At 41.2% G+C, this 23,531-nt stretch overlaps 1 protein-coding gene across 1 annotated transcript; it reads left to right on the forward strand.

Annotated features, from left to right (window-relative positions):
* Positions 1-966: 966 nt before the first annotated feature.
* LOC123739003 (angiopoietin-1) lies at positions 967-23,211 on the forward strand. Its single transcript, XM_082959916.1, has 9 exons — positions 967-1,853; positions 11,248-11,403; positions 11,639-11,760; positions 11,862-12,103; positions 12,741-12,886; positions 13,565-13,666; positions 17,154-17,320; positions 21,106-21,236; positions 22,199-23,211. The coding sequence occupies exons 1-9, from the start codon at positions 1,416-1,418 to the stop codon at positions 22,357-22,359; spliced, it is 1,665 nt and encodes a 554-aa protein (XP_082816042.1). The 5' UTR covers positions 967-1,415; the 3' UTR covers positions 22,360-23,211.
* Positions 23,212-23,531: the final 320 nt, after the last annotated feature.

Raw genomic sequence — 23,531 nt, forward strand, 5'->3', positions numbered from 1 at the left:
GGAGTCTTTAGATTGATTCCTACACCTCCTCTTCAGTCCTGAAGTCTAGCAGGAGTCTTTAGATTAGTTCCTACACCTCTTCAGTCCTGAAGTCTAGCAGGAGTCTTTAGATTGATTCCTACACCTCCTCTTCAGTCCTGAAGTCTAGCAGGAGTCTTTAGTTTGATTCCTACACCTCCTCTTCAGTTCTGAAGTCTAGCAGGAGTCTTTAGATTGATTCCTACACCTCCTCTTCAGTCCTGAAGTCTAGCAGGAGTCTTTAGATTGTTCCTACACCTCCTCTTCAGTCCTGAAGTCTAGCAGGGGTCTAGGAAAATGTTTCATGTTCAAACAAATTTCTGTTTGCGTTTTTCACAAGTAAATATGTAATCTGGCGTGCCATAGTAAACAATGGTAGGCTACAAAATGTGTCTGCTCAGTGACACGATTCTATTGGGTTCTCCATTTTGTTCATGTCATGTTTAAATTGACTTTCTGGATGTCAATGTAATTTACCGACACTGTCTAACAAAACACTTGGAAAAAAGCTTGTTGTACCAAATCAGGGTACCTTAAAACCGAAAACGTTTTTTTTTTCTTTTAAAGATGACAGAGCGTGCCCTCAGAGTTGGCCCTCATTTCCCCAGCAAACCATCCTCCTTCCATACATTGAAACAACGTTTAATTTTCTATATAGGAGACATTTACATTCCTATGAGGGAGAGCTGAATAAGATTGCATGATTAAATGAAGATGAAATGAAGACACTGTACATAAAGAGTGTCTGAGAGCCCATCTCCTGCTCTCGGTAGATATGTCTGAATTACAGACTATGGGGTCATTATATATGGACCAGGCATTCATTCAAGCCTGTGTTGTGGAAGTGTTTTCAAATCAGGACTATATTAATAGAACTGAATCTCATACCTCTCTCTCGCTCAAACACACACAACCCCATACTCTCTCTCTCTCTCACATTCCATTCGATCAGTCCCTCAGTATGGGAGGCACAGAGCCTGCCCAGAGTTGGACGTTCCACAGACAGACAGGCAGACATGAGGAACAGCGCTCCATACAGCCAGCCATGAGTAGGAGGATACAACACAGATCACTCCAGTGACTGACAATATAGTCTACATCACACAACTGTGTAGTATGGATCCCTGTCCTGGATCTGGACCAGCAACAACAACTAACAAGACAACTGGTGATGAATTGGAATGAGTTCCACATTGAGACTTGAGAGGACTTCTCATCCATTCCTACTGATGGGAAGCGGCCATCTTTCTGGATCGACGGTCTACCTCCCAACCATCTGATTGACAACAGGACAGGAAGACATGCTGTGAAGAGAGACAGAAGACAGACAGACAGACAGACAGACAGTCTAGTTGGAAGGCATAAAGGACGACCATTAGCCTGTGTTTCCTGCTGCCATGCCGTGGTACATCCTGCCCTGCCAGCCCAGCTGCCACATGATCTGGCTGGTTCTGGCTGCCCTTCTGCTGCTACTGACAGGCTGTGTGTCTGTGTCTCTGGAAGAGCTGCCCAGGGGCCCAGGGGACATAGCTGGCAGCGGGTCCATGAGCGCCAGCACTAACGCTCGCCAGTACAACTCTATCCAGCACGGATCCTGCACCTATACCTTCCTGCTACCAGAGAACGCTGGGGGGAACAGGCCGTGCTGGACGGAGGCGGAGGGGGTCGGCAGCTCCAGCACCAGCCAGAGACAGGGCCAGTACCAGGGGAACACTCTACAGGGAGATGCCCCCCTGATAAAGCCCAAGCTCCCAGGACTGGCCCCGGCTCTGGGCAGCCAGAGAATCCAACACTTGGAGCACGTCATGGACAACTACACACAGTGGCTTCAGAAAGTAAGAGCATGTTCTCCACACATACAGCATAGTAATAGTTGATATAAAGATTAAAGCCTGACGTTTCAGTCTAAACAGAGCTTTATCAGATATCTATACTCTGGAAGGAAATGCATGCCATGTCTCATGGCTGTGCAGGTCAAAATAATCAGCTTTTTATCAGATTGAACTATGTGCTATTGCATGTATAACACATTAGCCATTGTTGTTATCAAAGTTATATAGTTGGAACATCTGGCCAAAGCTAGAAAGTATACTGCATTTCATCACATTAAAATCTATCTGTAGTGTTTTATACTGTATTAAAGCTGCAATATCTTACTTTCTGGGCAACCCGACCAAATTCACATAGAAATGTGAGTTATAGATCTGTCATTGTCGTTGAAAGCAACTCTAAGAAGTGGTAGATCGGCAAACTATTAGAATTTTAGCAACCAGGAAATGGGGGAAAGATTTCTGCACGGTGCATCTTTAAGTGCACATTATCAGCATTGACTGTGTTTCAACCCCGTGAATTATTTGGGCCGAGCCAAATGTGTCCTGCCATAATAAATATTATTATTATAGGACAACATTTGGCTTGGTCCCACCTGGATCCATCTCTTTTCTCTGTCTCTGTTTACTCAGGAGCAATAAGATATAAGATACCCCAGTACAATTCATCATTGCTTTACAGCCAATCTACATTTTACTCCCCATAGTACAGTATACAATAGATACTGTATATTTGGGGAGATCTGTTGTTTGGATTACTCCGAATAGCTCTAAATGACATGAGCACCAACCCAACAGAAACAGAAACCTTAACTTCTTATGGATCCCTTCGCGCGCCAATCCCGTTACCGGGATCGATTTGACAACACCCAGTGAAATTACAGCGCGCCAAATTCAAAAACAGAAATACTCATAATAACAATTCATAAATCATACAAGTGTTATACATCGGTTTAAAGATTAACTTCCTGTTAATCCAGCCGCAGTGTCAGATTTCAAAAAGGCTTTACGGCGAAAGCAGACCATGCGATTATCTGAGGACAGCGCCCAGCATACCAACACATGAAAATCAGATTTCAACCAGGCAGGTGCAACACAAAAGTCAGAAATAACGATATAATTCACGCCTTACCTTCAAAGATCTTCTGTTGGCACTCCAAAATGTCCCATAAACATCACAAATGGTCCTTTTGTTCAATAAATTGTTTCTTTATATCCCCAAAATGTGCATTTATTTGGCGCGTTTGATTGAGAAAAACATTGGTTCCAACTCGCCCAACATACCTACAAAGTATCTAATAAGTTACCTGTAAACTTTGTCCAAACATTTCAAACAGCTTTCCTAATCCAACTTTAGGTATTTTAAAACGTAAATAATCAATAAAATTTAAGACAGAATATACTGTGTTCAATAGCGGATAAAATGAAAATGGAGCGAGTTCCAGGTCGCGCGCCCCAAACAAAAAAGTACACTTGGCTTGACTCTCAGAAAGGAAAGGGCTACTTCTTTATTTCTCAAAGGAAAAACATCAACCAATTTTTTTTTCCCTAGATGGATTGTGCTCGGGGTTTCGCCAAATCAGTTCTGTTATACTCACAGACATTATTCAAACAGTTTTAGAAACTTCAGAGTGTTTTCTATCCAAATCTACTAATAATATGCATATCCTAGCTTCTGGGCCTGAGTAGCAGGCAGTTTACTTTGGGCACGCTTTTCATCCGGACGGGAAAATACTGCCCCCTAGCCCAAAGAGGTTTTAAGGATACTAAAAAATCTCTCTCTTACCCCATAAGTGAGGAATGCACCATATCCCTCGCATTATTCATTAAAAACACTATCATTTCAAAAGGACTATTGTTCCAGTGTGTGTGGACCCAGGGACTATGTTGCAGCCCCAGGGATGAGAGATTGATGGCAGGGACTTGTTTGACTGGGCCGTGGTAAAATGTGACTGGCTGTGGCTCTTGGTCGCTGGGTTGTGATGTTCTGAGTGTGTCCGGCTGGCCTGGCTGTCCTTAAGAAAACACTGTGTTGTCTGTCTGAACCCTCTCACATTATGTCACATTGGCCCAATCCAGGGCTGGGGGTGGGGAGTCAATTTCAAGGAATGGGCTCAGTGTTAGGCAGTGCTCTGTCTGTCTGTCTGTCTGTCTGTCTGTCTGTCTGTCTGTCTGTCTGTCTGTCTGTCTGTCTGTCTGTCTGTCTGTCTGTCTGTCTGTCTGTCTGTCTGTCTGTCTGTTCCCTGACCCCTGACCCACCGGGACCTAGGCCAGCAGCATTCACATTCCAAGGAATACCAGAGATGATTCTGTCAGGGAGAACAAGGCCACTTCAGTAGTAACAGAGTACCACTTCATTATTACCAGTGCTGTGTTTGGTAATTGCATTTATAATTTAAAAACACTGTCATACATTTAATACAGGCTATGCTTAAGAGTGAGCACTTGGAACCCTGCATACATGCAGTGAATATAAAATGACAATCTTCGTCTCACTGTATCCTCAAATGTTTTTGATATGTGCATCTGAAAATGGCCAGGAGATCAGTTGACAGTTAAGAAAGCAACAATAACATAGTTTTTATGTGGGGCCATGCTTTTCAGAGAACTACAACCTCAGTGTATTTGTGGAATATCAGGTTCACTGTTCCTCTCCATGGCCATTCTTTGATTAAATGAACGCTATAGTGTGGTACTGAGGTAATGTGTTTTCCTCTTTGATTGATTAAATGAATGCTATAGTGTGGCACTGAGGTAATGTGTTTTTCTCTTTGATTAAATGAACGCTATAGTGTGGTACTGAGATAATGTGTTTTCCTCTTTGATTCAATGAATGCTATAGTGTGGTACTGAGGTAATGTGTTTTCCTCTTGATTAAATAAATTAACGCTATAGTGTGGCACTGAGGTAATGTGTTTTCTTCTTTGATTAAATTAACGCTATAGTGTGGTACTGAGGTAATGTGTTTTCCTCTTTGATTAAATGAATGCTATAGTGTGGTACTGAGGTAATGTGTTTTCCTCTTTGATTAAATGAATGCTATAGTGTGGAACTGAGGTAATGTGTTTTTCTCTTTGATTCAATGAATGCTATAGTGTGGTACTGAGGTAATGTGTTTTCCTCTTGATTAAATAAATGAACGCTATAGTGTGGCACTGAGGTAATGAGTTTCCTCTTGATTAAATGAACGCTATAGTGTGGCACTGAGGTAATGTGTTTTCCTCTTTGATTGATTAAATGAATGCTATAGTGTGGTACTGAGGTAATGTGTTTTCCTCTTTGATTGATTAAATGAATGCTATAGTGTGGTACTGAGGTAATGTGTTTTCCTCTTTGATTGATTAAATGAATGCTATAGTGTGGTACTGAGGTAATGTGTTTTCCTCTTTGATTGAGTAACTGAACGCTATAGTGTGGAACTGAGGTAATGTGTTTTCCTCTTTGATTAAATGAATGCTATAGTGTGGTACTGAGGTAATGTGTTTTTCTCTTTGATTAAATGAACGCTATAGTGTTGTACTGAGGTAATGTGTTTTCCTCTTGATTAAATAAATGAACGCTATAGTGTGGCACTGAGGTAATGTGTTTTTCTCTTTGATTAAATGAACGCTATAGTGTGGTACTGAGGTAATGTGTTTTCCTCTTGATTAAATGAACGCTATAGTGTGGCACTGAGGTAATGTGTTTTCCTCTTTGATTGATTAAATTAACGCTATAGTGTGGTACTGAGGTTATATATTTTCCTCATGTGAGAGTTTCTAACATAGGTTAAACTGAACATTTGTTTGTGTTTGGCACCAATTTGTTCCACAATGGTTTGGAAGAATGTTTATGATATATGAACATAACATAACATAAATGCTAATGAATAAGATGGCAAGTGTTGTAGATAGCCGTCGTTTAATTGTTTAGTCAAAAGCCATAAACATTGACATATGATAGCTCATGGCCACATGCTAAAGGACCTCTATGTAAACTCCAGATTTCCCATAATATGTTCCAAGATAATACAATCTTAGAGGGGTTGATTGTGTGAAAGTATTCTGTATGCTGCATACATTGCCAACCAACAAAATGACACATAAAGACTTTCCTCAAAATTCATTCTGGTTATCGTGTGTCGATTACAACTACTCAGGGCTGGATTACCTAATGGGCACGCAGGGCAAGTGCCCTGGGGCCCCCGACCCACTAGAGGCAATGGCAAAGTCTGTAGAATTGCAGGAAATTCAATTTAAAACGGCAACATTTTCTCTCAGCTTCATGGCAAAATGTGAAGACTAGCATGAGATGAGCTAGAAAACATGACATCTTTCTCTCCACCCCAGGGAAAAATGTGTAGAATAGAATTATAAAACTGCACATTTTACTCTCTGCCCCATGGCAAAATGTGTTGAAATGCAGGACGTTAGTTGTTTTCCCAAAATTAATAATAAAAAATGAAATACACTACCAATCAAAAGTTGACACACCTACTCATTCCAGGTTTTTGTTATTTTTATTATTTTCTACATTGTAGAATAATAGTGAAGACACAAAAACTATGAAATAACACATATGGAGTCATGTAGTAATCAAAAAGGTGTTCTTTTATATTTGAAATTCTTCAAAGTAGTCACCCTTTGACTTGATAACAGCTTTGCACACTCTTGGTGTCACGTTCGTCGTAGTGAATGGACCAAGGCGCAGCAGGTCGAGTGCTCATCTTAACTTTATTTGTGAACACTTAATAAACAAAACAAGAAACGAACAAACTAACAGTCTTGCAGGCTAAATACAGCAGTGCAAAGAACAACCTCCGACAATTCCCAAAACAAACATACTCCTAATTATAGGACCTTCATTCAGAGGCAACGATACACAGCTGCCTCCAATTGAAGGCCCCAATCCCAAATACCTAAACATAGAAATAAACACCCTAGACTCGACATAGAAATATACAATATAGAACTAAACCAAAACCCCGGAATACATAAATCAAACGCCCCTCTACATAAACACACACTCAAAACCATATAAAACAAATACCCCCTGCCACGTCCTGACCAAACTATAATAACAAATAACCCCTTTACTGGTCAGGACGTGACACTTGGCATTCTCTCAACCAGCTTCATGAAGTAGTCACATGGAATGCATTTCAATTAACAGGTGTGCCTTGTTAAAAGTACATTTGTGGAATTTCTTTCCTTAATGCATTTGAGCCAATCAGTTGTGTTGTGACAAGGTATGGTTGGTATACAGAAGATTGGGGCGGCAGGTAGCCTAGTGGTTAGAGCATTGGGCCATTAACCGAAAGGTTGCTACGGTAGATTGAATCCCCGAGCTGACAAGGTAAAAATCTGTCATTCTGCCCCTGAGCAAGGCAGTTAACCCACTGTTCCTAGGCTGTTTTTGTAAATAAGAATTGGTTCTTAACTGACTTGCCTTGTTAAATAAAGGTAAAAATTGTTGTGCCCTATTGGTAAAATACCAAGTCCATATTATGGCAAGAACAGCTCAAATAAGCAAAGAGAAATGGCAGTCCATCATTACTTTAAGACATGAAGGTCAGTCATTCCGGAAAATGTCAAGAACTTTGAATGTTTCTTCAAGTGCAGTCGCAAAAACCATCAAGCGCTATGATGAAACTGGCTCTCATGAGGACCGCCACAGGATAGGAAGACCCAGAGTTACCTCTGCTGCAGAGGATAAGTTCATTAGAGTTAACTGCACCTCAGAAATTGCAGCCCAAATGAATGCTTCACAGAGTTCAAGTAAAAGACACATCTCACCATCAACTGTTCAGAGGAGAATGCGTGAATCAGACCTTCATGGTTGAATTGCTGCAAAGAAACCACTACTAAAGGACACCAATAAGAAGAAGAGACTTGCTTGGGCCAAGAAACAAGAGCAATGGACATCAGACCGGTGGAAATCTGTCCTTTGGTCTGATGAGTACAAATTTTATATTTTTGTTTCCAACCACTGTGTTTTTGTGAGAATCAGAGTAGGTGAACAGATGATCTCAGCATTTGTGGTTCCCACTGTGAAAAAGGGAGGAGGAGGAGGAGGAGTGATGGTGTGGGGGTGCTTTGCTGGTGACACTGTCTGTGATTTATTTAGAATTCAAAGCATTCTTAACCAGCATGGCTACCACAGCATTCTGCAGCGATATGCCATCCCATCTGGTTTGCGCTTAGTGGGACTATCATTTGTTTTTCAACAGGACAATGACCAAAAACACATCTCCAGGCTGTGTAAGGACTATTTGACGAAGACGAAGAGTGATGGAGTGCTGCATCAGATAACCTGGCCTCCAGAATCACCCGACCTCAACCCAATTGAGAATGCCAAGAGTGCAAAGCTATCATCAAGGCAAAGGGTGGTTACTTTGAAGAATCTCAAATCTCAAATATATTTTGATTTGTTTAACACGTTTTTGGTTACTGCAAGATTCCATATGTGTTGTTTCATAGTTTTGATGTCTTCACTATTATTCTACAATGTAAAAAATAGTAAAAATAAAGAAATACCCTTGAATGAGTAGGTGTGTCCAAACTTTTGACTGGTACTGTATATTTGGTAGGTGCCCCGGGGCCCATAATGTGGTAATCCGGCCCTGCAACTATTTCTCTGGGTTTCTTATGTCTAATGTAGTGTGTGATTATTTGAGGACTCTGGACATTGTAATAAGGAGACTGCCAGTTGACACGTTTTATCCTGCTCAACATGTGTACAGTGCACTAGACCTTCTCTTCCTTTCCTCTGCATTGACATTGGCATCTTAATGCACTCTGATCTTACAGATTAATTAACTCCTGAATGATTCCATTAGCCGACTATTCAATTGTCTTCGTGGGAAGCTGCTCAGACCACATAGCAGCAGAGATAAACAGTCTGACACTGCACTTTCAGTAAGTGTCATAGAGACCAGGCCTTTCCTCTGTGCAGAGGGAATATTTCAGTAAGTGTCATAGAGACCAGGCCTTTCCTCTGTGCAGAGGGAATCTTTCAGTAAGTGTCATAGAGACCATGCCTTTCCTCTGTCTGTGCAGAGGGAATCTTTCTGTACGTGTCATAGAGACCAGGCCTTTCTTCTGTCTGTGCAGAGGAAATCTAGCCACAAAGTAGACATTCTCAAGTTGAAAATCATACTTAGGGTGATCTGTTATGTTAAATCAGGGATAAAGTGAGACATGAAATTCTAACTTTGCAATGTAAATATTTCATATACCATTATTGTGACTACCTAACTGTAATTTCCAAACTGTACATTTTTGAAAATACATAGTTTAAAAAGCTGTCCAAGGCTAAACTGATTCACATGAACTGAAAAGGCCATGGCTTAAAAGCCGGGGTAACAGGAAAACTCTAAACTTCAATGAATCACCGAATGACCCTGAGCTATCACAAAAAAAACAATATATTTTTAAAGCACATTTCTGGGAAAGACCTCTCCTCATTGTAATCATCATCAGGATAGGGAACTTCAGATGGATAATGTCATTAGCAGCTGAGCCCTGTCCACATGATGTATCTGTGGCAGAAAACATACAGATGCAGTCCCATGACTGATCTCTCCTGGTTGACTAAAAGGAAATGACTCAACTCAACAACCCTGAAAGATCCCTCCCTAAGTAGCTGACCAGGGGCCAAGGAAGTCCTTAGACAGGACCATATCAATGCAGTCAATCCAAAATTGCTGAAGGGAATTAATACATATCCAATATTTTTCTTCCCTGGATATAATTTGGTTATTTATGGTTGGTTTCTTGGAAGTTGTGGGAACGTATGTTTTTGGTTACACATTGGTTGTGGGAACGAAGCCATACGTTTCCTGACCGGTAAAACAACATTTTCAAACGTTCTGAGAACAGAAGATTTTGTCTCCATTCTGGGAACTTTTATTTTGAAGTTGCAGAGAGGTTCTGGAAACAGATATTATAGGTTATTTTGAGTTTTTTTAATAACTTCCTTAAAACATTCACCATGTTTCAGTAAGACTTTTAATAACACTACTAGCTTATTTTGGGTTTACTTTTTTGAACTGCAAGCACAGATAGACCAGTTGGTTGTTTAGCAACAAAACCAATGCGTGCACAAATATGGGGTAAAACAGACAGGGTTGGCTTAGATTGTTGACAACATGTCAACTATATTTTGTCTTCAAATGTTTATTGAAAACATAAATACATTTTCACAATGAGCACAAATACATTGTTACAGTTGTTGGTTAACTAGCTATCGAATTTTAGCCATATAAGCATTGACATGAAATCAGTCAAAACACGACATGGTTTCAAGAACAAGATAAAACTAGCTAAAAATAGCCACCTACGATTGCCCACATGGCAGATTGTTTGTCATTGTTGCTTGCTATCTGATGGTTCAGAATCATAACAAAGTATCAAGAGTCAGGCGCAGGACATCGAGAATGAGTAATAAAGGTCTTTACTCAACAAAACAACAAAATATTCCACATAGGAATGCAAACTCAGCTCACAAACATACGCGACAGCTTAACACGGAACAAACACTCACAAAACCAATGGGGAAACCAGAGGGTTAAATAGGGAACACTAATTAAGAAATGGAAAACAGGTGTGTACAATGAAGACAAAACAAATGGAAAAAGAAAACGTGGATCGGTGGCAACTAGAAAACCGGTGACGACGACCGCTGAACGCCGCCCGAACAAGGAGAGGGACCAACTTTGGCGGAAGTCGTGACACAAAGCACATTTTCATGACGTTGTCAGACAACTTATCTATCAGACACTAATCCTATAAATGTGTTTGCATTAATCATCCAACACATTTCTTTTTTATTGTGACATGGCATCATCTTCTGTCGTCTATCCATGGAATTAGTTCACTGTGCCACCAGTATGGAGCTTGCGTGTCATGTTCTTTTACGCAGTCACAGTTGTTCATTTTGTCTATTCAAACAGACCCCATTTTAAAAGGAAACAAACACTCATTAAGATCAAACACTTAACAAGACAGAGGATAGAGTTTTGGTGATGCTGAGAATGGAACGATTTTTTGGAACGTTTTCTTAACGTTCTGAGAACGGGATGTATGTTTTTAAATAACATTTTTATAACATTCTCTGAACATTACAAAAGTTTTCTTGTGTTTTTTATGGAAAGTTTTCTTAACGTTCTTGGAACAATTTGAGAACATTACTTTAAATAGAACCAAGAGGAAACCTGTAGGAAACGTTATGCTGAAGTACTGAAATTCCCACAGAAGGAAGTTGTTTCTTAACGTTCTCTGAACTATGTGAGAACATGTTCAATGTTAAGCCAGTTGGAGAACATTCCTAGAAATTAAATGTGAGTGTGCAGAACACCCTGAGTCTGGCGAGAGAGGTAAATCCCTAAACATCCCTTCATACCTCTGTGTTTATGTGTCAGATTGAGAGATATGTGAAGGACAGTCTGAATGTGGAGATGGCTCAGCTACAGCAGAGTGCTGTCCACAACCACACAGCTGCCATCTTGGATCTAGGCACCAACCTCCTGACCCAGACTGCCCAGCACACACGGAAACTGACAGACGTAGAGATCCAGGTGCAGTATGAATCATATACAAATATCCCTCTCCAAAGAACATTCAAGTGCATGTTATGATATCAGTAACACTTACTATTTAATCATGTAGCCTACTCAGCAATTATCCTCATTTGATTGGATGAATAGGCCTATGAAGTACATTAAAATACATGGTGCCACTTTTAGCCTATATAGATGTCTATACACTTGACTGGGTGAATATGAATGATAGTAACAGCTTCCTGATGGACAGGTGTTGAATCAGACCTCCAGGCTGGAGATTCAGCTCCTGGAGAACTCTCTGTCCACCAACAAACTGGAGACCAAGCTCCTCCACCATTCTACAGAGATCAGCAAGCTACACGACAAGAACAGGTCAAATCAACATGAATGATTTTCTTCCCATGAACAATTCTGTCTTGATTTATTGGCTGACTGACTGATCAACTGATTTTCAAATCACTTGTATTGATCAGGCTCTTGGAGCAGAAGATGCAGGAGCTGGAGTCTGGGCACCATGAGGAGCTGGTCACCTTACAGGAGGAGAGGTCCAGCCTGCAGCAGATGGTAGCCAGACAGAACAGTGTGATCACAGAGCTACAGACCCATCTGGACCAGGCCACTGGCAACAACAGTATCCTGCTTAGCCAACAACAGCAGCTCACTGACACCGTCAACAGTCTGCTGAAGCTCTGCTCTATGGACAGAGGGTCTGGAGGTACTGGATGGATACTGGGGCCAATGTTTCCTGTTACAGAAAGTATAAATAAAATACTCTGGGGTATGAATATCATAGCATAGATAGTAATTATTTGCAGGAAGAAGGAGTTGAATTTAAAAACTCTAGGTAGGGTTAAATACAACAGAGGTACTGGAGGATATATTGTGCCAAATGTTCACAGGTTTAGACAAGATATTCTCTGGGCACAGATAAAGCCTATAACTGGACTAAGAAGGCTGGACTAACCCAGTGAGCACCGGCTGATGTCCATGGGCGTTGAGAATAGGTTGAAACTTGGTCCGGACCGGCCTTAATTTCAATGTCCACATGTTCTAAGTTCATAAGAAGATGCATTCCAGAACATAAGAACCTGTTCTAATAGGAGCTGACCCAGTCTGGGCTGTTAATTACATAAGAACCTATTCTAATAGGACCTGACCCAGTCTGGGCTGTTGATTACATAAGAACCTGTTCTAATAGGAACTAACCCAGTCTGGGCTGTTGATTACATAAGAACCTGTTCTAATAGGAATTGACCCATTCTGGGCTGTTGATTACAAAGGATTTTGGATGCATTCAAATTGGAGCCTAGCTGATAATGTGTTTGCTCTTATTTAATTATCTATTTAAACAGTGGTCCCAAACAGCAACCTTGCCTTTAAGCAGAGCGATTCATCTCATGAGGAGAGAAAGTATCGGGACTGCTCTGAAATCTTTCAAGCTGGCTTCAACAACAGTGGAGTATATACTATTCACATCAACACACAGGAGACCAAAAAGGTACGGAAAACTTGATATTATCTTCAATAAATATTAGAGGGGGAAAAGAGATGTAAATTCTATTAGCAGAATGTGTAATATAGAGGCATATATTAGATGATATACGCAGGCCTGGCTTTACCTCTGCATGGAAACAGCAAAAACAGACATGAAAAAATAAAAGGCTGCACTTTTTTTGACTGTAACCTACTTTAGTTAACTTGCAAGTGAAGTGGCAGCAATTAATATACGGTACTCTAAAGCAGCTTGCCAAAAGATTCAACAACAATATCCCAGGAACATGTCAGGTATTGGCTGGCTGGCTGGCTGGGTGATATGCTGGAGCTGGAAATACTCTTGGCTGGCCTCTTCAGCACAGCTACACAGCAGATGTCCTCCTCCTCAGTAGTGTCCTGCCAAGCCGCAGATGGCTGACTGGCAACAGTGTGTTGCTGTCCATTATCAGCTGTGCTGCTGTCAGTGTCCATGGTTACACTGAGCTACGTCCCTGGGCTTAGGACACATTCCGTCATTGTGGCCTGACCATGGTACACAAAACTAAGGACCAGGGAGCCTCATCTACAGGAGTCACTCCTTTTACAGGAAACAGTCTTTATTGTCATGATATGCACTGCATGTGTGAGAGTAGTGTGTAAGCTACTCATGTCACTGTCTTTCTGTCTCTCTCCCTCTCTGTAGGTTTACTGTAACATGGAGGCAGCAGGGGGAGGATGGTCCGTCATTCAGAGGAGAAAAGACGGAACCATGGACTTCCAGAGGACATGGAAGGAGTACAAGATGGTGAGGAGGACAGGGTGGGATATCCTCACAGCATTCTTCTGATGTTGGTGAATACATAGCACCAGGGATTAACATGGGTAATCAGGATCCCGGGACTGTACAGGTAACACTTTTCACGTTTACCCCCAAAAATACATGACAAGACCCGGGAAATTACAATAAAATTCCCCAATGTCTGCACTAATGAAATCCCTCAGCAAAAGATTAACATAAACATTTATTGGACATTATCCAAACAGGTTGTCACATGGAAGCCTTTAGTCTAGCATGTTTGACACAAAGTCGCCATAAATTCAAAGCGCACGCATAATTGACACTGCCGGTCACGCTGGACTGCACACACGACCCGAATACAGTTAATAAACCCTACAGGAAACCCTACAGTATAGCCTATTAAAGAGCGTGTGTGTCACGGGTGTGCATACTGGTAGCGAAGTCAGGTGCAGGAGAGCAGAGAGTTGTGAACAGGCGCACACTTTACACTTTATTTAGGCAGGAGCAAACAACAGACGGACGCAACTGCGTCAAAACCTCCAGCAAAAATGGCAAAAGTGCAAAGCGCGAAAACAGTCACAAAAGCTATAGTTTACCAAAGAAATATACTTCGTGAAATAAACACGGATCATGGAAAACCAGCCTGGCGCGTCACATAAAACACGTAACACAAAACAATTCCACACAAAGACATGGGGACGGGGGGGGACGGGACGGGACAGAGGAATATATAGCAGTGTAAACAGTCCTCGTTAAGATGCCTTGATATTTAAACTATTTCCACTTCCTCTCCCTGTTATTCATGAGCTAATCTGCTTTCTGTATAATCATCAACTTGATTTAGCCAAATATGGGAGATATTCTGTCATCGTTGAAGGAGGTTATCTAGCAAGTTTAGCAACTTTGGTCATTTGACTTTTGTTTGACTGCCGTTACAAAGAAACAACACTATACTCAGAGTGCGCTCTGTGGGGCTACTTCTGAAATGCGCTGGCGATCAAAGATAGAATAACTATCATGACTAAATGTACATTTAATTTGCTCTGAAATCTTTCCATAGTGGCGCAGCCAAGCCGACAAGGTGGCACAGCACCCCTCTTATTTGGGGAGAACCTTAGCATAGTGACCATCTTGGTTTTAAAAGGGCACGTCTGATTTTTGCAGTATTTCCCAGGACTCTCGAGATAAATAGGAATTATTCCCGGTATTGAAACTTGGTAGATTTTTGGGAAAATATGAATCTCTACATTGCAAAACATTCCACCATATGAATGTATATGTCAAACTACAACAGAAAAAGGAGCAAGTACAAACGCATAGCACAAAACAGACTTTGTGCATCCCAAGTGGCACCGTATTCCCTATATAGTGCACTACTTTTGACCAGAGCCCTATGGGGAAATAGGGTGCCCTATGGGACCTGGTCAAAAGTATTGTACTTTAAAATGAATATGGGCCATTTAGGACGAATCCACTGTGTTGCCACTGCCAGCCCCATTAGGCCTTGACAGAGCCCCGTGGCTAAAAAGGCCTTGGCCTCTGGGCTGAGCGAGAGGGGACTGTCCTCCTGTCAGGGGCTAAGGAAGTGTGGAGTATAGCCTGGCAAAGACGCTGGCATACAACGGGTATGTGTTGGCTCGGTGACCCCTCTTTTGGGAGTGTTTCATAATGACACTGATGGCCTCTGATTGAACACTTCTGAGAGAAAATGACAGGAGAGAGGAAACTGTTTAAGTTGAGTCTAAACATGGTGTTCTTAGATCACCATTCAAATGTTGATATATTGTAAAATGTCTCTGGTAAAGAAAGATTAATTCCACGGTCTGGTCTAGTACTGGTGCTGCAGAATCCAACCTATCGCTCTATATCTCTCTCTGTCTATATCTAAATCTCTATCTCTTTATCAATCAATCAAATGTATTTATAAAGCCCTTTCTACATCAGCCGATGTCACAAAGTGCTATACAGAAACCCAGCCTAAAACCCCAAACAGCAAGCAATGCAGATGTAGAAGCACGGTGGCTAGGAAAAACTCCCTAGAAACTCAGCAACCTAGGAAGAAACCTAGAGAGGAACCAGGCTATGAAGGGGGGCCAGTCCACTTCTGGCTGTGCCGGGTGGAGATTATAACAGTACATGGCCAAGATGTTCAAAAGTTCATAGATGACCAGCAGGGTCAAATAATAATAATCACAGTGGTTGTAGAGGGTGCAACAGGTCAGCACCTCAGGAGTAAATGTCAGTTGGCTTTCCATAGCCGATCATTCAGAGTTAGAGACAGCAGGTCCAGGACAAGGTAGCACGTCCAGTGAACAAGTCAGGGTTCAGTAGCTGCAGGCAGAACAGTTGAAACTGGAGCAGCAGCAGGTGGACTGGGGACAGCAAGGAGTCATCAGGCCAGGTAGTCCTGAGGCATGGTCCTAGGGCTCAGGTCCTCCGAGAGAAGAGAGAAAAGAGAGAAAGAGAGTTAGGGGGAGCATTCTTACACAGGACACCGGATAAGACAGGAGAAATACTCCAGATATAACAGACTGATCCTAGCCCCCCGACACAAACTATTGCAGCATAAATACTGGAGGCTATATCTATCTCTCTTATCTCTATTTCTCTATCTATATATCGCTCTCTCTCCATCTATCTACCTCTATCTATGTCTCGCTAGCTATATCTCTCTATCTATATCTCTCTCTCTATAGGGGCAGCAGGTAGCCTAGTGGTTAGAGTGGGGGGCCAGAAACCGAAAGGTTGGTGGATCAAATCCCCGAGCTGACATGGTAAAAATCTGTCATTCTGCCCCTGAACAAGGCAGTTAACCCACTCCTAGGCCATCATTGAAAATAAGAGTTTGTTCTTAACTGACTTACCTAGTTAAATAAATATATCGGTATCTACTCATCTGTCTGTCTCCCTCAATTCACCACTGTCAAAAAATTGTAAAACAGAACGTAGTTATTTAAAAAAAGAGTAAAACACAGAACATAATTCTTTACAAAAAGAGTAAAACACAGAATATAATTCTTTAGAAAAAGAGTAAAACACAGAACAAAATTCTTTAAAAAAAAGAGTAAAACACAGAACAGAATTCTTTAAAAAAAGAGTAAAACACAGAACAAAATTCTTAAAAAAAAGAGTAAAACACAGAACAGAATTCTTTAAAAAAAAGAGTAAAACACAGAACAAAATTCTTTAAAAAAAAGAGTAAAACACAGAACAGAATTCTTTAAAAAAAGAGTAAAACACAGGACAGAATTCTTAAAAAAAAGAGTAAAACACAGAACAGAATTCTTAAAAAAAGAGTAAAACACAGAACAGAATTCCTTTAAAAAAAGATATGACATTCATTATTTTTCTATAGCACCATGTGTTGCTGGGACAAGGCCCTGCGACAGACTAGTGTCCTGTCCAAGGGGTGTACTTGTACATCAAGCTGCCTTACACTACAAAAACAGAAGACAAGGCTTACAAGTGTTCCTGTGCTGTTGTGTTGTTGCAGGGCTTTGGGAGTCTGTTTGGAGAACACTGGCTGGGGAATGAGTTTGTGTTCCTGCTGACCAGTCAGAGGCCCTACAACCTGAGGGTGGAAGTGACCGACTGGGACGGACAGCAGGCCTTCTCCCACTATGGCCGTTTCTACATCGGCAGCGAGAAGCAGAATTACAGGTAGGATACCAGCAATGTGTTCTGGGCCGTATTCTTAGAGTCTCACAGTAGGAGTGCTGATATCAGCTACAGATGTAGGATCTTAATTTGATCACTCTTTTGTTGCTGAGAATTTTCCTGCACAGAAGGAAATGCTAACTTGTGGTGTATTTGAGTTTTAAAAAAGCTTCTAAAGTTTGTCATTTCCACTTTGAAAACCCAGACTTGATTTGCCCTAAAGAAAAATGTTTCAACCCCGACATAAATGTGCATTAATTAAAATCCACATAATAATTCTGATTTCCTGTTGCTGCAGGATTATTTTCCTGCTCTAGCAAACTGGCTCAAATTAAGATCCTACATCTGTATGTACCCTAAGCGGAGGAAATTAAGTTTTGTCGTATCTCTGCGCATTGTATCGTACCTACAGTACAGTTTTTAGGATCATAGGACATTCTCCACTAAATACGCCCACATTTCTACTTAAATAGTCACTCAACTACTCAACTGTGGTTGCCTATACTTGCTTGAGGACCTGCAGTATATTTTTAATGAAGTGGGAATGAGATATTGGACTTTGTTCTATCACTGACAATGATGTGCTTGGTGTTGTATTTCCATCACAGTAACGATGGAGAGGCACTGGTGGCTCTAATCATGATTTGTAATCAATGAATGTATACATTTTTCAGTTTGCTTGACTTCTTTGTCCATAACCTTCTGATTGAGGCTTCTAGGACTTCAGCAGATCATAATTCTTACTTTTTCATTTATTGTCTCTTCAAAAACATACTGGACAATCTTTTTGAGTTCTGGAATGGAATCAATTTTGGTCTCTAGATTCTTATTTCATGGCCATTCTGCAATACTTGTCATGGAGATGGTCCAAAACAAACTACTGTCACACAGCTTCTTAGGGAAAGAGAGGCTCTGCCTCATTTCACAATGCCATTACTAACTAAATAAAATGTAAGATCGTAAAAGGGAATTATATATTTCCTAGAATGATAACCAGCAAGCTTTGTCTCAATCTGATTTAGTTCACCCACACACGGACGTGTGATCACACAAACAAACACACTTGTACCATTTGTTTTTTTACCTGGCTCACATTTTTACTAACCAGTTAAACAAAGAAGGATGGAAGGAAGGATGTACAAAGACCTATTAGAGTAACTCTTGAGTAGTATTGAGAGGGAGAGTAAACAGAGTCCATCAGTGGAAATTGAAGAGTAATTTACAGTACATAGCAGTCAGTATATACTGTGTTATCCGTTATTGGGAATGTATGTAAATAAATACCATTATTTTAAACATGGCTTATAGAGGAAGATCACAGCCTTTAAAAGGAAAGCTATTCTATGGAGTGTGGCATTAAATGGGCCTACAGCTCAAATCCAATAAAATGTTACTGGTTGTGTACACAAGGCTTGTGTTCCTAGCTCCAACAGTGCAGTAATACCTAGCTAAATGCTTGTGTTCCTACCTCCAACAGTGCAGTAATACCTAGCTAAATGCTTGTGTTCCTAGCTCCAACAGTGCAGTAATACCTAGCTAAATGCTTGTGTTCCTAGCTCCAACAGTGCAGTAATACCTAGCTAAATGCTGGTGTTCCTAGCTCCAACAGTGCAGTAATACCTAGCTAAATGCTGGTGTTCCTAGCTCCAACAGTGCAGTAATACCTAGCTAAATGCTGGTGTTCCTAGCTCCAACAGTGCAGTAATACCTAGCTAAATGCTGGTGTTCCTAGCTCCAACAGTACAGTAATACCTAGCTAAATGCTTGTGTTCCTAGCTCCAACAGTACAGTAATACCTAGCTAAAGGCTTGTGTTCCTAGCTCCAACAGTGCAGTAATACCTAGCTAAATGCTGGTGTTCCTAGCTCCAACAGTGCAGTAATACCTAGCTAAATGCTTGTGTTCCTAGCTCCAACAGTACAGTAATACCTAGCTAAATGCTGGTGTTCCTAGCTCCAACAGTGCAGTAATACCTAGCTAAATGCTGGTGTTCCTAGCTCCAACAGTGCAGTAATACCTAGCTAAATGCTGGTGTTCCTAGCTCCAACAGTGCAGTAATACCTAGCTAAATGCTGGTGTTCCTAGCTCCAACAGTGCAGTAATACCTAGCTAAATGCTGGTGTTCCTAGCTCCAACAGTGCAGTAATACCTAGCTAAATGCTTGTGTTCCTAGCTCCAACAGTGCAGTAATACCTAGCTAAATGCTGGTGTTCCTAGCTCCAACAGTGCAGTAATACCTAGCTAAATGCTGGTGTTCCTAGCTCCAACAGTGCAGTAATACCTAGCTAAATGCTGGTGTTCCTAGCTCCAACAGTGCAGTAATACCTAGCTAAATGCTTGTGTTCCTAGCTCCAACAGTGCAGTAATACCTAGCTAAATGCTGGTGTTCTTAGCTCCAACAGTGCAGTAATACCTAGCTAAATGCTGGTGTTCCTAGCTCCAACAGTGCAGTAATACCTAGCTAAATTCTTGTGTTCCTAGCTCCAACAGTGCAGTAATACCTAGCTAAATGCTGGTGTTGCTAGCTCCAACAGTGCAGTAGTATCCAACAATACATAAGAATACACACACATCTGATAGCAAGATGTTGTCGATAGACATGGTCGCCCTGTTCATGGCTCCTAAGCAACTTTGCAGCTCTTCAGACACACTGGGTTTCAGAGAGCCAGGCTGCCTTCCATAACTACAGTACTTAATGTGACACAGAGTCACTGTACAGGAGCCAAACACCTGGTCACCATAGCAGCCAAGCCACATTAATGATCAGCCTGAGACTTTGATGGGTCAGATATATGACCACACAGAGGACCACAGATAAATAGAGACGTTATAATTGATGAACACCAGTGTTCAGGTCAAGTTCAATTGTGATATGTAGTAATTTATTTCATGATCTGTGTCATTCATAGTCGTGTAATAGATTAATTAATTGAACAATGTTTGTTAAATACGTTAAGATCATAGAAAATGTGGTTTCGTGCTGTGAGGCCTGATATGTTGAACTAATCAACCCTCTCAAAGTGACTGTTGTACTGTATATATAATGGTCTAACATAGACACAGTATTCAACATAGACACAGTATTCAACATAAACATAGTATACAAGACCACTGACTAAAAATAGGGTCTCTCTCTTCCGTGAATTATCCATCACCTGGTTCTGGCAAGACCTCAAAGATGTCTGACTCATAAACCACAGTTGGAGCTGCTGCTGCTTGACATGCAGTACAGTAGATAGGGACAAACAATGCAGGAGGGAGTGCAAAGGGTTCACAAGGAAGTACACATACAGCTTGAGACAAACGAGGAAACCGACAATGTCCTCATAAACCAGGATTTTCTTTATAAAAGCAACAGGTGTGATTGGTTTTAATATAGCGTACGAGAATTTCAAAGACACTTATTTGGAAGGGTACATATTCTTTGTAGTAGATTAGAAGAACAGTGTGGCGGTGAATTTATGTCCTCAAACGTTCACACAGTGAGAACAAGGGGAGGTACATTTTTGCCTTAAGTAACAATCTGTCTCATGTAACCATTTGAAACGAAACATATAATATTAAATGGAGTGTCTTGGATTTATGTACAGAATAATATGAAATGCTCTGAGACCAGGTTGCAAGGGGCGGTACATATTATTTTGATTAGAAGAACAGCGTGGTGGTGAATCTCTGTCCTCCAGCGTGCACACGGTGAGAACAAGAACAAAGCATTCTGCAGCAGCTAAAGGACACTAGCATTGTGCTTCTGCTTTATTTCCCTCTGTGTTTCCCTGGCGACTGTGTCAGGCTGTTCCTGAAGAGTCACAGTGGAACGGCAGGCAGACAGAGCAGCCTGGTCATCAACGGAGCAGACTTCAGTACCGAGGATATGGACAACGACAACTGCATCTGCAAATGTGCTCTCATGCTTACCGGGGGTATGTCTGAGGTTAAAGTCCACATTAACCCCTAAACACATGCACTCTGTATGTACTCCTGTAGAACTGAAATGATTGGATAAGTAGAAGCTATAAGACAACAACAACCACCCACCCAGACTATGCTAGGTGAAGCATTTGTCATTTTGGTAAAACATTTTCAACCCATTGACCTCCCTGTCACCCTCACCCACTTTATCTCCGGTCTAGAAGAACTACAGAGCAGGCCAGAGCCAGTTAGTATGTATTCAGCATTGTTACTGACATATCAAAGCAGAGAATGGTATCTCAGCTGGTGAAGCCAGGTGGCAGCCCTCAGCATTTTACAGAATGATGGACACATGCCATGGCTGGTTTAGAAGTCCAGGGAACTGGCCAGCAGAATAAATCAAAATGACAGTGAAATTCCTATTAAGAATGAGAATCTACAATCTCATCAGGATTTAGATCCAGAATGTACATCAGAAAATACACAACAAACATACGTCTTTATCCTCTTATCAATGTCTAGACCAGCATTTCCCCCCCCCCAAGTAGCTGGTCTAAACGTGTTGGGCTCACAGAGATTGTTGTAGACTATTTATGTTTTGTTAGTTGCCCTCATACTCCGCTCTCACCTGTAATGAAAGGTCAGAGGTCAGAATGGGGCAAAGCTATCCAAAGAGAGGAGTGCTGGAGTCTGCTCTAGTGTTGACATTTTTACATTTACATTTTAGTCATTTAGCAGACGCTCTTATCCAGAGCGACTTACAGTAGTGAGTGCATACATTTCATACATTTTTTTCTCTGTACTGGTCAAGTTCAATTGTTGACTACTTGGCGTTGCAACAAAGCTATCCAGAGATAATCAGAGGTTACAGGGAGGTCACACAGTGATGACTTTGATAGTTCTCTGATAGTGTAACATCAAGCCTAAAATCTATTTTCTTTGTTTCTCTCTGCCTTTCTCTCTATGCCTTCAGGTTGGTGGTTCGATGCCTGTGGACCATCGAACCTGAACGGGATGTACTACACTCATGGTCAGAACATGGGTAAACTGAATGGGATCAGGTGGCACTACTTCAAAGGGTCTAGTTACTCTCTCCGTGCTACCACCATGATGATACGACCAGCAGACTTCTGAGAGGATCTTTTGGTGACTGTCGTTGGGTACGTTGTCCAGAGACATATTGGCATCATTAGCCATGTTTCCATCAAACTGTTTTTATGCGATAATGTACTGTCCTGTTGCATAAAAGAAAGTCACAACAGGTGTGACGGAAACACAAAATACAAGGTGGGATAATTGCTTGTACTTTGACTTGAGAAAAATTAGCAACATAATTTTGCTTTCTATGAGGAACTTGGATTCTGACTTTCTGGTGCTTACATGTCCTCTTGAAAGATATTGATTGTTTGAGACAGTATGCTTGAGCACCAGCTCTGCAATGAATCAAACTGTAGAAGTGGGTTACATGAAGAGGATATGAATGTAAGACTTGGTGCTTTTGAAAGACTTTCATTTGTCTCGCTTTCATTTCTCTTTTCATTTGACTCTCATTTGTCTCTCTTTTCATTAGTCTCTTTTCATTAGTCTCTTTCATGTATCTGTTGTGTATTGTTCTTCTATGGGTAAGGTATTCCTGTTAACACGTTGTGAATCAGTGTACTGCTCTCTTAGTCTGCACAGTGGGCAGAGATGCCTGATGGCCTAGACTGGATACACTTAAGAACACTGTTATGGATATTATTTGCCTATACAGTGGATTGCTGGTGTGTGTGTGGAGTGTACTGTGTTCTAAATCATTATGTTTAAGGCAAGGTGTCTAAGTGTGTCTCACCACACTTGAATATTTAATGGAATAGAGATAAATAATTGATGTCTTCACTTTCATGTAAGTTTTGTACTAATTTGCAACATCTATTGGGGCCTTTGTTGAACTTTGTGTCAATGACAAAAGTACTTTTTTTGTGCCATGAATTAAAAATATTCCCCCTAAAAGCAGTGCCAAGCATTTTTCTGCTCCATAAAGTAGTCCAACAAGCTAGACACTGCAGTGACTTCATGAACTTAGGTGATGTGAACTTCTGGCTCTGGGGTGGATTTTCCTATTGTTATGACGTTAAGGTCAGTGACAGACAGAGAGACATAACCATTCCATTCTATTCTGCAGGCTGCGTGTCAGGCAGGGAGGCTGTGGGTGGGAACCATTCTGAATGTCAGTATCGGCTACTCTTGCCAGATGGGACATTTTTGTCTCCACACACAGGTGTGTTTTAGAGATATGAAATATTTTATTTTTTAAATGGCACCTT

The sequence above is a fragment of the Salmo salar genome, chromosome 02 (genome assembly GCF_965601325.2).
Source record: "Salmo salar chromosome 02, fSalSal1, whole genome shotgun sequence".
NCBI lineage: Eukaryota > Metazoa > Chordata > Actinopteri > Salmoniformes > Salmonidae > Salmo > Salmo salar.

Coding starts and splice junctions, on each gene's coding strand:
- LOC123739003 (XM_082959916.1), top strand. CDS start 1,416: ATGCCGTGGTACATCCTGCCCTGCCAGCCCAGCTGCCACATGATCTGG. Junction 11,761..11,861: donor AAGCTACACGACAAGAACAG/GTCAAATCAACA, acceptor TGTATTGATCAG/GCTCTTGGAGCAGAAGATGC. Junction 17,321..21,105: donor AGCGAGAAGCAGAATTACAG/GTAGGATACCAG, acceptor CGACTGTGTCAG/GCTGTTCCTGAAGAGTCACA.